The sequence below is a fragment of the Pseudophryne corroboree genome, chromosome 1 (genome assembly GCF_028390025.1).
Source record: "Pseudophryne corroboree isolate aPseCor3 chromosome 1, aPseCor3.hap2, whole genome shotgun sequence".
Lineage (NCBI taxonomy): Eukaryota > Metazoa > Chordata > Amphibia > Anura > Myobatrachidae > Pseudophryne > Pseudophryne corroboree.
The window spans coordinates 279,535,360-279,552,886 of NC_086444.1; the positions used below are offsets into that span (position 1 = coordinate 279,535,360).

General features: G+C 45.8%; 1 protein-coding gene and 2 pseudogenes across 3 annotated transcripts in view; 1 reads left to right on the forward strand and 2 right to left on the reverse strand.

Moving 5' to 3' along the window:
- CCDC60 (coiled-coil domain containing 60) overlaps nucleotides 1–17,527 on the reverse strand; it is a 638,346-nt gene that overhangs the window by 57,816 nt on the left and 563,003 nt on the right. For all 3 annotated transcript variants that reach the window (XM_063964309.1, XM_063964308.1, XM_063964307.1), the window contains 4 exons: nucleotides 14,337–14,420; nucleotides 12,825–12,965; nucleotides 10,475–10,609; nucleotides 3,514–3,703 (listed from right to left, as the gene is read on the reverse strand). In XM_063964309.1, the coding sequence (XP_063820379.1) occupies nucleotides 3,514–3,703; nucleotides 10,475–10,609; nucleotides 12,825–12,965; nucleotides 14,337–14,420 (550 nt within the window). The remainder of the gene's footprint in view (nucleotides 1–3,513; nucleotides 3,704–10,474; nucleotides 10,610–12,824; nucleotides 12,966–14,336; nucleotides 14,421–17,527) is intronic.
- Nucleotides 6,317–6,435, reverse strand: LOC134933985 (5S ribosomal RNA; annotated as a pseudogene).
- On the forward strand, nucleotides 7,975–8,093 carry LOC134933993 (5S ribosomal RNA; annotated as a pseudogene).

The following is a 17,527-nucleotide window of genomic DNA, read 5'->3' on the forward strand; positions in this document are numbered from 1 at the left end:
ACCACCTGTTGAAGATACAATTTATGAATTGCAGTTAACACTGTTTCCCTCTCGTGGGGGGAAGCCGGCAGGGCCGTCGATGAGGGGGCATCTTCTCAAAGTCCAGCTTGTATCCCTGAGACACAATATCTATTGCCCAGGGATCTAACAGGGAGTGAACCCACTTGTGGCTGAACTGACGAAGGCGTGCCCCCACCAGGCCTAGCTCCGCTTTGCGGTGGATTTTTGTAGAGGCCGGGGAGGACTTCTGTTCCTGGGAACTAGCTGTGTTGTGCAGCTTCTTTCCTGTGCCCCCGCCTCTGCCAAGAAAGGACGCACCTCGGAATTTCTTGTTTCTTTATTCGAAAGGCTGCATTTGATAATGTCGTGCTTTCCTAGGCTGTGCAGGAATATAAGGCAAAATATCAGAATTACCAGCTATAGCTGTGTAGACCAGGTCCGAGAACCCTTCTCCACACAATCCTCAGCCTTCCACATGCCTCTTAAGTCGGCATCATCTGTCCATTGCATATTCTACAGGACACGTCAAGCAGAAATCGACATAGCTTTGACTCTAGGACCCAGTATACTCATGTCTCTTTGGGCATGTTTTATATATATATATATATATATATATATATATATCACTTAAGACAGAATCTTTAATATATATATATCTCTATATATAGTGCAAGGGGAACAGCCCGGCACTCCACTCCTAAAAGTCACAACTGCTGAGGTGCCTTCCCTGTGGGGGATGCGTGCAATCCCAGATAGATAGTGTGGATATAATGGGCGGCACTCATGCAGACTCCACAGCATGTGAAGAAAAAGATGCTTTAATCAATGGCTGATTAAAGCATCTTTTTCTTCACATGCTGTGGAGTCTGCATGAGTGCCGCCCATTATATCCACACTATCTCTATATATACATATATATATATATATATATATATATATGCATACTAGGGTCTCAATCTCTGTTGATAAGGTACCTGTCCACGCTGCCACAGCGCTATAAACCCATGCCGACACAATCGCCGGTCTGAGTAGTATACTAGAATGTGCACGCTATCTGCAGGATCCCTGAGAATAGCTAGTGCTACCTTCTGTGCAAACAGGACACCATAGGGGAAGATTCCCAACACATCCTGGCCCTAGTGGGGAAAGGATACTGCCTGAGAATTTTTTGTGGGAAGCTGCAGTCTCTTGTCTGGAGATTCCCGCTATTTTTCCTCATGAGAGGAGTGAAATTTACCTCAGCTTTCTTCCCCTTAACATGTGTACTCTTGTGTCAGGGACAAATGAGTCATCAGTGATATGCAAATCATCTTTTATTACAATAATCATATATTGAATACCTTTCAGCCATCTTGGCTGTAACTTTGCATTATCGTAGTAGACACTGGAGTCAAACTCCGTGTCGATATCAGTGTTTATTATTTTGGATAGTGAGCATTGTGAGACTCTGAAGGTGTCTGTGACACAGGGACAGACCTGGGTAGATTTCCTGTCTGTTCTCTAATCTTTTGTGCAATAAATTCACCTCAGCACTTACACATATCCAAACAGGTGTCGGCGTTGTCGACGGAGACACCCTCTCACACACATATTTGTCCTATCTCCTCCTTAGGGGAGCCTTTTACCTCAGACATGTCGACACACACGTACCGACACACCACACACACAGGGGATGCTCTATTTGAAGACAGTTCCCCCACAAGGCCCTTTGGAGAGACAGAGAGAGAGTATGCCAGCACACACCCCAGCGCTATATGACCCAGGAATCACACAGTAACTTAGTGTTAACCCAGTAGCTGCTGTATATATTGTTTTTACGCCAAATTTATGTGCCCCCCCTCTCTTTTTCACCCTCTCTATCGTGCAGGGGAGAGCCTGGGGAGCTTCCTCTCAGCGGAGCTATGGAGAGAAAATGGCGCTGGTGAGTGCTGAGGAAGAAGGCCCCGCCCCCTCAGCGGCGGGCTTCTGTCCCGCGAATTTGTGTAAAAATAATTGCGGGGGCTCATGCATATAACAGTGTCCAACTGTATATATGCTGCTTTTGCCAGGAGGTACTTAATTGCTGCCTAGGGCGCCCCCCCCCTGCGCCCTGCACCCTACAGTGACCGGAGTGTGTGGGTTAGTGTGGGAGCAATGGCGCACAGCTGCAGTGCTGTACGCTACCTCATGTGAAGACAGGAGTCTTCTGCCGCCGATTTCGATGTCTTCTTGCTTCTGCCGGCTTCTGTCTTCTGGCTCTGCGAGGGGGACGGCGGCGCGGCTCCGGGAACGGACGACCAAGGTTAAGATCCTGTGTTCGAACCCTCTGGAGCTAATGGTGTCCAGTAGCCTAAGAAGCGCAACCTAGCCGCAGTTAGTAGGTTTGCTTCTCTCCCCTCAGTCCCTCGTAGCAGAGAGTCTGTTGCCAGCAGAAGCTCTCTGAAAATAAAAAACCTAACTAAAATACTTTCTTATTAGCAAGCTCAGGAGAGCCCACTAAAAGCACCCAGCTCTGGCCGGGCACAGATTCTAACTGAGGTCTGGAGGAGGGGCATAGAGGGAGGAGCCAGTGAACACCAGTAGTACTAAATCTTTCTTAGAGTGCCCAGTCTCCTGCGGAGCCCGTCTATTCCCCATGGTCCTTACGGAGTCCCCAGCATTTACTAGGACGTTAGAGAAAAATGGTCTAACAGTGGGAGAACCCATATACCCCAATTTTGTGTAGTTCTTCCACACACCTGGTAGTGTTCCGGATCCTGCCCAAATGACCATGGGAGTGGCTGGTCTGGGTTCTTGATGAGGCAATTTGCTGTGCCCTTCTACATTGGCATCTCTCTCCCAGATGAGAGAATTTAAATGTAGACAAGCACAGTATGTGGACACCTCCACCCTATCATGTCAGGTGGTGGGTGAAATATCAATGCACATAGACAAAAACAGTTTAAGTGGGACTATTATATGCTTAATTTCTTTTTAAAAAGTAAAAAAAAGTGCATTTACAGCACTTGAGTAGTCCATAGCGCAGTAATCTACTACACACAGATTATAAAGTCATCTCAAGTCATGAGCTGCATTCTGTAAACCATATACGATGCTCTTTAATACATTGACTCATTGCTTTTGTATGATGCATACAGTCACCACTGCTATATACTGTGCTGTGGTTAAAACCCCCCTTTTTTTTAATTCCTTGCTATTTGCAATACTTCATATTATTGCAATCAGAAACCAAATGCAAGAGAACACTTAATTAACGTTGATTAATGGCAGATTATTAGCAATAGATTTCTCTAACGTCTACTGATTATAAATTATGGCACCACTGAATGAACATGGTGTTACTTTATGACTATCAATGAAATTATAATTTTGTCTAGAAATGAATGCAGACTCAAACAACAGAACAGACATTCTCACTTCCAGTCACTGTCGTAATCTTGTCCACAGAGCCAAGGGGTATTACCAGAAGTGTTCAGTGTTACAATGCCAACACTGGACTGTACGTACAGTATAATAGGATAACACCATTCTCACCTCTATAGCCACACTGATGTCAGGGGAACATAGTTCCCAACTACGGAGACCACCCAGAACCCTCAGGAAGGCGTTTGGACGTATTCTGACAAACTGCTTCTCTTCCAAGTCTTCAAGCTTTTCCAGGATATTGTGGATCTTCTGGTTATTCTTCATAACAGGGGGGATCCTAGATAGCAAGACTGCAAACCTGCAATAGTAGATTAAAACTTAAAAAGCAACTTTATTGTAAAATACAGTTCTGTATTCACTGGGATAACTACAGCCCCGTGCAGCCATCGCTTGGGGGCGCCGGCGCTGTTTATGCAGATTCCCATGTAATTATGCTTAATCTGTCCCTCCAAAAATGTCCGTCGCATTGAAGGAGACAGATGCTAGAGGTCATACTTGACCTCTAGCGTCTGACAGGGAGCACGGTGCTATATTGTTATCCAGAAGTGCCGCTAAGCGCAGGCATCACCAGGAAAAGATGCAGCTTTCTGCAAAGCCGCTTCTTCTGCCATGACACCCCTGACAATGAGCATTAAACCCCTTGGCAATGAGCATTACACCCCTGGCATTGAGCATTACACCCAGAGCATGAAATCCCTAGTAACGAGCATGACATGCCTGGCAAAGAGCATGACAACCAGAGATGACACCCTTAACAATGAGCATGACACCCCTAACAATGAGCATGACACCCCTGGCAACGAGCATGACACCCACAGCATGAAACACCTAGCAACGAGCGTGGAACCCATAGCATGAAACTCCTGGCAACAAGCATGGAACCCAGAGCATGAAACCCCTGGCAACGAGCATGGAACCCAGAGCATGAAACTTCTGGCAATGAGCAGGTCATTTAAAAGTAATTACAAGCCTTACTGTGGGACATAATGTGTAATGGGCATTACGGTGTGTGGTATATGGTATCACAGGCATTACGGTGTGGAATAATATATCACAGGATTTGAGGTGTGTGGAATAATGTGTCAGGGGCATTGTGGTGTATGGCATTATGTCTCATAGGCATGATGGTGTGGATCATAACGTGTCATGGGCATTGTGGTGTGTGGCATAATATGTCACAGACATTATTCCACACACTGTAATGTGTCAGGGGCATTGCAGTGTGTGGCATAATGTGTCATGGGCATTACGGTGTGTGGCATATTGCGTAACAGGCATTGCAATGTGTGGCATAATTTGTAAGAGGCATTACGGCATGTGATATAATGTGTTACGGGCATTACGGTGTGTGGCATAATTTGTAAGGGGCATTACAGTGTGGTATAATGTGTCACAAGCATTACAGTGTGTGGCATAATGTGTAAAGGGCATTACAGTGGAATATATAGGGGCGTGGTTTCATGGAGAAGGGGCATGGTCATAGAATAGAACCAATTCACATTACACCGCACAGTAGTGTCTGTTAGTCACATTACACATCACAGTAGAGCCCCTTATACATGTTACGCTACAGTAGAGCACCTTTTACACATTATGCTATGGTAGAGCCCTTATACACGTTACACCACAGTAGAGCCGCTTATACTTGGGACACCACAGTAGAGCTCCTTTCACACATAGGGGCCGATTCAGACCTGATCGCTGCTGTGCGTTTTCTCACAGGCTGCGATCAGGTCTGAACTGCGCTTGTGTATGCACCGCAATGCGCAGGCGCGACGGACCGCAGCAACGGGGATCGCCGGTTAGCGATGGGATGGTGTGAAAATTCCGAACGCACCGGCGATCGCAAGGAGACTGACAGGGAGAGGGCGTTTGTGGGTGGCAACTGACCGTTTCTAGGGAGTGTCCGGAAAAACGCAGGAGGGACCCAGCGTTTTGTGGAAGGATTTCTGATGTCAGCTCCGGCCCCGATCATCGCATCGGCTTAGTAAGTCCTGGGCTGTGCAGAAACTGCTCAAACTGATGTTTGTGCAGTTCTGCTACACGTGCGATCGCACACCTGCACACACACAATACACTCCCTCGACTACCTGATCGCAGGGATGCAAAAAACGCACCCTACCGATCAGGTCTGAATTACCCCCATAATGCCATGGTAGAGCCCCTTATACACATTACATGTTAGTAGACAGGGGGCGATCGGGCACAGGTTTAGATTCCATACAATATTTTTAGAAAAATAGCAGAGAAAAGACCAAAATTGGACAGTGTATTGCCCTAAATGGGGAGATAACAATATATGTTATCAGTAATATACAGTCCTGGTTGGTGGTGCACCCAGAGCCAGAAGTGTGTAAACTATGCAATGGGAGAGGACAGAAGGCTCTTGTGTGGGCGCACTCTTAAATGAAAAACAATAGAAAAAAAATTTATTTTGGAAGTATTAAAGAGAATATTTTAAGATATAACTTTTATTAATAAAGTTAAAACAAGATGAACTTCCCACAAATCTTGAAACATAACCGGAGATTCTTGAGGAATAAAAAATGTCCTGGTCTCTTAAATCGTAAGAGTATGGAAAGGGTTGTAGACATGGAGTAGTCATACCCCCATTTCCCCTGACCAGTACAGTAATTCTGTATTAATGGAACCGGGTTTTTTTTGTCACAACACAGTTTCAAAATAATTAGGCTAAGACTAGCTGGAATGGTAATCAGTGGTCACCACTCAAGGAATTATACACCTGAGTATTAACAGCATGCCATGGCCCTATTTGCGGGCAGGAATTGTGAGCAAGAAGTAATGGTCAGTTGATATAGATATTGAAAGTAATAGAGGAAAGAGAAAGTAAAATTAGTGGTGATACTGCTGTTGGTGTGTATTGGTCACATAAGAGCGGAAATTAATTCCTGACCTACCACACCAGGTATTCACAGGCAGTCACCTCTCCTGATACTAACCTGGCCCAACGCTGTTTGGCTTCCAAGATCGGACGAGATCGGGCACTGACAGCGTGGTATGGTCGTAGGGATTTATGTGTACACCAATGAGAGTGCACCTATATAGGAAATTGAAACTGAGAGAAAAGATGATAGGAAAGGGAAATTGCGGATGAGATCAGTACGTGAAAATATGTGGATCTGCTTTCCACGTTAGACCCGGTTTAGGAGATTCCACTGGTGTGGTACTCTATCCCGAGAATCGTGAATGAGAGTCCACGAAAATTGGTGAACACAGATTAAGAAGATATAAGGTTAATATCTGTGATAGAGTAATGCAAAGGTTTAAGCTGTCATTAGGAGGTATACACAATTAGGTGGGGCTGAGCCCAATGACCGACCTCAGACGGTCTTAAGCGTATGAAAGTTATAACCTTAGGCAAGTAATGGTTTTATAGCCCCTAAAGAGTAGATAGACATACACATAAACACAGAAATTGAAAAACTGAAAGAGTAAGCTGTATTGGGTATTGTGACCCGGTACCGGCAGCATAAAACAAACTGCTAGGTGTACTGTACCATGCGAAATGATAGTGTCGATACAAATAATATATCCCTTAAAGATTTGAGACAATAAGAGGTATATGAACTACATATAAATAGACCCAATCTGATGTGAGTAATATACCCCTAATGGGGAAAGCTCCTTCCAATTACTTAGATTATCCTTATTGTAAGGACCTTTGCCGTTAGACCAGCCAGCACTCAGCCTCTTTGTACCTGAGGCCATTCTGTGAGTCACCCAAAATCATTTGTTTTTTGCCAGCAATCGTTTTGGTCAGTTTATTTATTATCTGCTCTGATATTTCCTTATAGGGACAGGGACATACTGTTTAAGTCTCATCAATTTGCTATTAGGACTCTGTATGTCTGCAACAGGATCTTAGTCTTGTCCTGTGCAGCATACCAATTATTTCAATTTTTGTGTCATAACAACTGGGTACATTAACTCATATAGCTTTCCCCATTAGGGGTATATTACTCACATCAGATTGGGTCTATTTATATGTAGTTCATATACCTCTTATTGTCTCAAATCTTTAAGGGATATATTATTTGTATCGACACTATCATTTCGCATGGTACAGTACACCTAGCAGTTTGTTTTATGCTGCCGGTACCGGGTCACAATACCCAATACAGCTTACTCTTTCAGTTTTTCAATTTCTGTGTTTATGTGTATGTCTATCTACTCTTTTGGGGCTATAAAACCATTACTTGCCTAAGGTTATAACTTTCATACGCTTAAGACCGTCTGAGGTCGGTCATTGGGCTCAGCCCCACCTAATTGTGTATACCTCCTAATGACAGCTTAAACCTTTGCATTACTCTATCACAGATATTAACCTTATATCTTCTTAATCTGTGTTCACCAATTTTCGTGGACTCTCATTCACGATTCTCGGGATAGAGTACCACACCAGTGGAATCTCCTAAACCGGGTCTAACGTGGAAAGCAGATCCACATATTTTCACGTACTGATCTCATCCGCAATTTCCCTTTCCTATCATCTTTTCTCTCAGTTTCAATTTCCTATATAGGTGCACTCTCATTGGTGTACACATAAATCCCTACGACCATACCACGCTGTCAGTGCCCGATCTCGTCCGATCTTGGAAGCCAAACAGCGTTGGGCCAGGTTAGTATCAGGAGAGGTGACTGCCTGTGAATACCTGGTGTGGTAGGTCAGGAATTAATTTCCGCTCTTATGTGACCAATACACACCAACAGCAGTATCACCACTAATTTTACTTTCTCTTTCCTCTATTACTTTCAATATCTATATCAACTGACCATTACTTCTTGCTCACAATTCCTGCCCGCAAATAGGGCCATGGCATGCTGTTAATACTCAGGTGTATAATTCCTTGAGTGGTGACCACTGATTACCATTCCAGCTAGTCTTAGCCTAATTATTTTGAAACTGTGTTGTGACAAAAAACCCCCGGTTCCATTAATACAGAATTACTGTACTGGTCAGGGGAAATGGGGGTATGACTACTCCATGTCTACAACCCTTTCCATACTCTTACGATTTAAGAGACCAGGACATTTTTTATTCCTCAAGAATCTCCGGTTATGTTTCAAGATTTGTGGGAAGTTCATCTTGTTTTAACTTTATTAATAAAAGTTATATCTTAAAATATTCTCTTTAATACTTCCAAAATAAAAAATTTTTCTATTGTTTTTCATTTAAGAGTGCGCCCACACAAGAGCCTTCTGTCCTCTCCCATTGCATAGTTTACACATTACATGTTACCCACCCCTAGAACCACCACTGACTAGAGTTAAATAAGAATGCTTAGAAACTTGTTTATACATATTATTCAGACAGAGCACTAGATGAATTAGACTAATTTATAAATGGCATACAGTAAATATTGGCAATGAAGGTAAAAGTATTAGTGGCGGAGACAGGCAGAAAAAAATCAAGGGCTTTTAACCTGAGAGCTGAAAGGACAGAGAGTGGGAAAAGGAGGGAAAGAGGGAAGAGAGAGAGGGGGAGGGAGAGAGACAGGGGATAGGGAGAGAGAGAGAGAAAGGTGAGGGGGAGAGAGGGGGAGGGAGAGCGAGGGAAGAGAAAGGGAGAGAGAGAGAGAGAAAGGGAGAGAGAGAAAAGAAGGGGGGGGGCTTCTCTGACCTGCAGCGAGTGAGCCGTTCGTTTCCCTAAGCACTCCTCCCATACTCCGGCTACGGACCGTCTCCTCCTACTTTGTTAAGGCCCTCAGCCGGCTACAGTGTATCGCTACTTCCATCACTGCTGCTCTCTGTTTCAAATAAAAATGCCAGAAACAAAAGGGGGAATCCCCCATCCCTAGATCTGCTAGTGCACACATACATGGATTGTAGAGGGAAACACTGACACAAACACGCACACACACAGACACAGGGACCAGGAGCACACTGACATATATAAAGATTATATGGGCACACTGACACACACACACACACACACACACACACACACACACACACACACACACACACACACACACTGTACAGGTCCCAAGGGCACACTGATACACACACACACACGCACACACACACACACACACACACACACTGACACAGATTGTATATGGGCACACTGATACACACAGGGGCACACATACACACACAGTATACAGGGGGAGCTGGCAGCCATGCAGAGGCATGTATCTCAGTTCTTACCTCTGTTATAGTGCAGCTCCAGACCAGCTCCCCCTCGTCACCACATGCTGCACTGAATGTCTCCCGCCTCCCCCTGTTCCCTGGCATCACGGTAGCCGGAAGTATGTACAGCTGAACTATCAGACAGAAGTCTGTGTCCAGATTGGGCGGGTCGGCGGGCGGCCGCGGCGCTGTAGAGAGTGAGTGACGGGCGATCGCTCACTGTCTGCAGCAGCGCCTTCCTGAGTCTGGCGTTCTACGCATCCGAGTTCCCCACGTATGCGGCAGGCAGGCCCTGGTCCCGGGCATTACAGTGTGTGGTATAATGTGTAAGGGGCATTGTGGTGTGTAGCAGAAAGTGTAAAGAGCACTGCGGTGTGTGGCAGAATGTGTAAAGAGCATTGCGGTGTGTGGCAGAATGTGTAAAGAGCATTGCGGTGTGGCATAATGTGTAAGGGGCATTACCATAAGAAGGAAAAATGACAAATAATGTAAAGGGCGTGAATCAGGATTTTTTTTCCAGTGGTGGCCAATGTCTGGGGTATAAGGTAGTCTTTTCCTGCAACGCCACACCCCTTGAAGTGAGGCCACACCGCTTTTTTGGAGCGTGCATGTTCGAAGCGCATGCGTTTATGGCGCGCATAAAATTGTTTACTTTTCATATTCTAATGGAGGCGGGAGGGGGGGGGGGGGCTGCCAGAAACTTTTTTTGCCAGAATGGAGCAAGATTCATGTTTATGCCACTGACTGTAAGTTGTGTCATATGTCTAAAATAGTGAGCATTGTTATAGTTATGAGTACTGTTTAGGGGTTTACATAACAATAATACCTAAAACCTCTATAAAAATATAACAGATTAACAATCTTTAACTTTCTGGAAGAGAAGCAAAATTGAAAAAATGCTGGCCTTAATTCTCACCAATTATTAGTGTCTGTGTACACCTTGTCCTCTTTTACATGGTGGTAAGCTTTTCTAATTTTCTCCAGATCTTGACGGAAGTTAGTAATTGTGCCCAAGGATCGATATTTCTGGGTGTTTAATTCTTGACGTCGCCTAACAGGGAAGCAAATGGTTATCACAATAAACATGGAATATAATATATAACAAGCACTGCATCTAATAGTGCTAGGAGGACTAGAATACAAGCAGGTACTGCAGATACATTTGTAGAGTATATATTAATTAAGACAAAATGTAGTTAACTAAGCAGAGACAAATAGTAATAAGATGTTGAGTGTTGCATATCATCTTCTTAACAGAGGGCCTGATTCAGACCTGATCGCTGCTGTGCGTTTTCGCACAGCGGGCGATCAGGCATTAACTGCGCATGCGTATGCACCACAATGTGCACGCGCATCTCCAAACAACAGGTATCGCTGATCAGCTGGTGCGAAAGTTCGAATTGCACAGCCATTCACATGCTGATTGACAGGATGAAGCCGTTTGTGGGTGGTAACTGACCATTTTCTGGGAGTGTCAGGGAAAACGCAGGCGTGCCCAAGCGTTTTCAGGGAGGGTGTGTGATGCCAGCTCCGGCCGCGATCAGCCCCTTCTGATCGCACTGTCGGAGTAAGTCCTGGGTTGCACACAGACTGCACACACTGGTAAAAACCATTCACTGGTGAGTCAGGTGCGAATGGATTTGCAGCTGTCCGCTGCCTGAGGTTTTTTTTAGCAGCTCGGGGTACACTAACACAACGAATATACACTCCCCTTGGGCGGCAACTATCTGATCACAAGCAGTGCCGTAACTAGGCATTTTAGCGCTGTGTGCAAGAAACGATATTGGTGCCCCCCCATGTAAGATAGGGGCAGTGCGCGCCGTAGGAGCGCAAAAAATATATAGGGGTGTGGCTTCATGGGGAAGGGGTGTGGCCACAAAATAATACCAATTTATACTACGGTGCACAGTAGTCTCCATTATTCAAATTACGCTGCACAGTAGCGCCACTACACCAGGTAGAGCCCCTTTTACACATTACAGCAGACAGCATCCCCCTTTTTACACATTATGGCAGACAGCGTCCCCTTTATACACATTACGGCAGACAGCGTCCCCTTTATACACATTACGGCAGACAGCATCTCCTTTTTTACACATTACAGCAGACAGTCCCCCTTTTTACACATTGCAGCAGCCAGGCCCCCTTTTTACATATTACGGCAGACGGTGTACCCCTTTTTACACATTGCGGCAGCCAGTCCCCCTTTTTACACATTACGGCAGCCAGTCCCCCTTTTTACACATTGCGGCAGCCAGGCCCCCTTTTTACATATTACGGCAGACGGTGTCCCCCTTTTTACACATTGCGGCAGCCAGTCCCCCTTTTTACACATTACGGCAGCCAGTCCCCCTTTTTACACATTGCGGCAGCCAGGCCCCCTTTTTACATATTATGGCAGACGGTGTCCCCCTTTTTACACATTGCGGCAGCCAGTCCCCCTTTTTACACATTGCGGCAGCCAGTCCCCCTTTTTACACATTACGGCACCCAGTCCCCCTTTTTACACATTGCGGCAGCCAGGCCCCCTTTTTACATATTACGGCAGACGGTGTACCCCTTTTTACACATTGCGGCAGCCAGTCCCCCTTTTTACACATTATGGCAGACGGTGTGCCCCTGAGAGAGAGAGAGAGAGAGAGAAAGAGAGATATACTTACCATCTCCCCGCTGACAGGCTCCTCGTGCTGGCAGCTCCCTCGGTGCAGGCATCGGACAAGGAGGAGGAGGGAAGGGGACTGGAGCCGCAGCAGCGCTATTTCATTGGTAGTAAGCGCCGCTGCAGCTGTCCCCTCTCCTTCCATATTGGCTGCCCAGCGCTGCTGTGGATGCTGGGATGGAGGAACCGCATCCCAGCATCCACAGCAGTGCCGGGCAGCCAATACGGAAGGAGAGGGGACAGCTGCAGCGGCGCTTACTACCAATGAAATAGCGCTGCTGCGGCTCCAGTCCCCCTCCATCCTCCGGCGCTGCTCTCTCCTCCACAGCGCGGCGGCGGCGCACACAGCAGAGGCGGTATGTAATGAGTAAATTTGACTCATTACATGCCGCTGGCCGTGTGCCCTTTGGGTAACTGCGCTGTGTGCCAGGCCCACTTGGCACACACGTAGTTACGGCCCTGATCACAAGGCTACAATTTTAGCAGCCTAGCAATCAGGTCTGAATCATCCCCAGAGAGGGAACACAAGTTAATTAGCGAGTGTTAACACAGTACTAGATGACCACTTAGCATAGGCCTACTGTGCATTATGAGGTATTATACTTGCCTCTCCAATGCCTCCACCTTATCATGTAAGTAGACATCTGCTTCATCCGCTACCTCAAAAAACTTCTCCCTCATCTCAGAACACAAGTTCATTTTCTGCCTAATGAAGAGACTTGTAGGGGACAAGGCTGATGCAGGAGAACTGTAATGGTAAAATAACAGCTTTCACTCAATATGGAAGAAGTGCCCAACTACTGTAGTTGTATAAATGATGACTGGTGATTTTCTCTCTTTCTACTTTCATGCATCATCAGATCACAAAAAATGCAGTTAAGCTGTATACACATGGGGGGTAATTCCAAGTTGATCGCAGCAGGATTTTTGATAGCAATTGGGCAAAACCATGTGCACTGCAGGGGAGGCAGATATAACATGTGCAGAGAGAGTTAGATTGGGGTGGGGTGTGTTCAATCTGCAATCTAATTTGCAGTGTAAAAATAAAGCAGCCAGTATTTATCCTGCACAGAAATAAAATAACCCACCCAAATCTAACTCTTTCTGCACATGTTATATCTGCCTCCCCTGCAGTGCACATGGTTTTGCCCAATTGCTATCAAAAATCCTGCTGCGATCAACTTGGAATTACCCCCATGGTGCGATTTGCATTTAACTTTTCTTACGATTTTGACTATATAGTCAAAATCGTAAGGAAAGTTAGTGCATATTGCACCGTGTGTACACAGCTTGCGATGACGATGCGCAGTCTCGCGGGATCGTAATCGCAAGCAAAAATAGACTGTGCAGGCAAGTCAATTTTGACTCTCTCGTATAAAAGATAGTCAAAATTGGCACTTAGAAAAAAATCAGTATCGCAAGCACAGCCATCTTTGCTTACGATACCGACCACAGTCCATGTCGCATAGTGAGAATCGGGCATAGCCCGAATCTCACCGTGTGTATGAACCTTTACTCTAATTTTATCCATATAGTCAATGCACAGTTATATCACCTATTCACTTTTTTACAGACATTAAACCACAAACTTATTGCAAAAAAAAAAAACATGGGTACTTCAATGTTTCGTCAATTTTTGCATTGATCATTGTTTGTCAGTAGGGAGGCATTTATTTTGCCGGCAGTCGGGATCCCGTCCGTCAGGATTCCGACGCCGGAATCCCGACACCTGGTGAAATACCGGCGGTCATAATCCCCACTCGGGTGGTGGTCCACGCCACCATCCAAGGAGGAATATAACCCTGTGGTGACCGAAGGTCACCACCGGGCCCAAAGTGTGGCAAGCACAGGGTGCCCGCGAGGGGACATGCTGCGCTCGCCGACGGTATTCCAGCTGTCGGGATTTCATACTGAATCCTGTCAGTATGCCATAGTATTATAGCAAATCATGACTTTCTAAATGTTACTTTCAGAAAGATATTAATGAAACCTATTGCATATACAAAATACATGTTATTCTGCAACATAAACAAAGCCTCTATTATGGATTTAACTCACTGACAGGAACACTTATCCTGTGGTACATTGTATACTATGTTGATTACACCAAATACCCAACCTTTTTGGTCTTTGTGTGATGCTCTTGTTACTCCCTCGATCCTCATTAATTAATGGTTCTCTGATTTGAGCTTGAGATGAGTCACTGTGAGACAAAAAATAGAATTTACACTGTTCATACAGTACATATGAGATCTCTCCACTTTTATAATGAACTAGGTGATTCATCGTGCCTTATGGGCGCTCTTCACACTGTCGTAAGGGGCTACGCCCCCTTAACCGTGCGGCGTGCAATATTTGTATTATATGAACTATTACCTCCAATCATAATTGTGTGAGTGATTAAATATTGCACGGACAAAGGACGTGCGATGGTTAAGGGGTCGTAGCCCCTTGCAACGGCGTGAACAGCACACGCAGGGCCTGATGAATCACCTAGTAGGTGCTGTGGTTGGGGGAGTGGCGGGTGCGGTGGAGACGCGGATGGGGGTGGAGATCCTGGGGTGCCGCGGGTGGGGGAGGGGTGGTTGCAGGGGTGCCACGGGTAGGGCTGGTGCGTGGGTGCCGCGGGTGGGGTCCGGAGCCGCCGCGGGTGGGGGATGGGCGGGTGCTGCAAGTGGGGGAGGGGAGGGTGCGGGGGTGCTGCAGGTGGGGGAGGGGGTGGGGGATGGGAGGGTGGTGGTGTGTGGGGGTGCCGCGGATGGGACCCGGAGTTACTGCGAGTGGGGGAGGGGCGGGTAATGCTTCTCCTGCTTCTCCTCCTGGAAGCAGCTAAGCTGCTTCCTCCCTTTGGCAGTGGCTCTCCTGGAGACTTGCACAGCAGCCAAGCAGCCAGTCACTCAGCCAAGCAGCCGGTCACTATTGTTAGCGCTGGTGTCCCAATGAGCCGCATTACACGGAAGAAGATTCACTCAATAAACTACAGCTCCCAGCAGGCCTTAGCGTGGGAATGCTTCAGTGCTACGGGCTGCTGGGAGGTGTAGTTTATTTAGTGCATCTACTTCCCTGTAATGCAGCGCGTTGGGACACCGGCGCTAACAATAGTGACTAGCTGGCAGAACTGACTGACTCCCTGAATTAATGTAAAAGGTGAGAGTGCTGTGCAGTGTCAGTGACACTGCACACCCACTGCACTGCACAACACTGTCACCTTTTACATTGATTCAGAGTCCAGACATTACCCTCTGCGATATCAACCACTCTATCCTTTACATTAACCATCTCGGGGCTTCCAGGCCGGCAGCCCAAGTGCTGTGTTGCGGAGTGAGATCCTCTGGGGATCTGGGCGCGGCTGTGGCGGGGAGGCACTTCTGTGACATCACTGCATGCACAAGCGACGGGGCACCAGCGATGAATGAGCGCGGGGCCGCGCATCGTTCATCGCTGGTGCCTCCGCACTGAAAGATATGAACGGTATCTCGTTCATTAATGAACGAGTTCGTTCATATCTTTCAGTATTCTCGCCCAGTGTGTAGGGCCCATAACTCTCTCTGCACATATTATATCTGCCCCCCCACTGCAGTGCACATGGTTTTGCCCAACTGCTAACAAATTTGCTGCTGCGATCAACTCTGAATTAGGCCCACAGTGTTTAACAATTCAAACTCTGGAAAAGTGCTTCAATGGAACAGCCCCATCCAAGAAACTGCCAAACACACTTGTAAGTGGCCCCTCTGGTATCAAGGTTACATTATTTAATTCCTGACAATTGAGGATACAACAGCATATAAGTTCCCATACAAGACAAGTAGCTACCAGCATTCTTTCAAATCTTTATTTTTATCTCCACTTCACAATTTTCAAAAAGCATGGTAAAAGATAGAAAGGGAATCACATTGCGTGATACTGATTGACAAATTTTTATTAAAACATGAAAAAACATATAAAAAACAAATGGACACTCCTCCCAGCAAGTCTATATGCTTACCAGATGTAGCAAAGTCTGAGCACAATAAGACAAACGCATAATACAGAGTCCCGGTTACTCTCCAATGTTCTTGTCTGGTTGCTCACCACGGCTGCATAGGGATGTGGAGGAGGCCTGCTAGAACGCGTTTTTGGTTTCCCTTCTTCCAGTAGCGGAAGAAGGGAAACTGATAATGCGTTCTAGCAGGAATAAAATAAGGTAACCTTGATCCCAGGGGGTCCACTTAAAGGTGTGTTAGGCAGTTTCTTGGATGGGGCTGTTCCACTGTAGCACTTTTCCAGAGTTTGAATTGTTAAACACTGTGCTGAGGATAATCTAAAGGTAACCTTATTACCATAAGGAGGAAAAAGGTGCTTACTTCAACCAACTTCTGGTTTTCAGGCTATCCATAGCACACAACATATAGAAAAGAGTGTTAAGCCCCATACACACTACACGAGAAAATAAAAGATATCGCTCAGAAGGGCCATTCTGAGCGATAACTTTTACTATCTCGCCTGGTGTGTACACGCAACATCGTTAACGATGCACGCTCCTGCACATCGTTAACGACCCCCTCCCTGATCTGAACAGATCAGGCGAATTAGGACCTCGTTAACGAGGCGCATGCTGCAGCAATGCCCCCACTCCTCTCGTCACTCCCCCTGCTGTCGCTCCCTTCACGCCGACATCAGCAAGTGTGTATGCACTTGCCGAAGCCGGCAACCCGTCGGATCCCCACTGCAGCCAATATCGCCGGGTACACACATCGGCTAGTGTGTACACTGGTGGATGTTAATTTTACAAAACATCTTACACTATGGAATAGCCTTTTGTTTCTCTTGAGGAATAATAAGTACACTAAGGGAGGGCCGTACAACAAGGAATCTACTGTTTGGAGTTACTGAATAAGAGGACGCTGATTTTCTCTATTTCTTGAAGGCTACACTATTCATTTGAGTGCTGTTTAATCACTATTTTTTATTGTTATAATTAATTGTTAAACAGTCCTTAAGATATTCAACACAATTAAAAGTGAAATGAAAAAACATGATCCTTAATTCATCAAAACTATGATGATTTGGGTCATTATCTAATATCTCCATTTAAAAACTATAAATTCTTATACATTTTAATATGCAGCAAATACAGGACTCTAAGGTGATTTACAAAATTGTTACATGTGCACCTTCTGTAGTACATATGTTATTTGGGACTGTACTTGAGAAAATGCACCCGTTTTACAGTAACAATCCTAGATTTTACATGTGAAAATGTCAGTATATGCCAGGATACAATATTCCGCAACTTCTGATTAGAGGTTGGTAACCAATACCTTGGTTAAT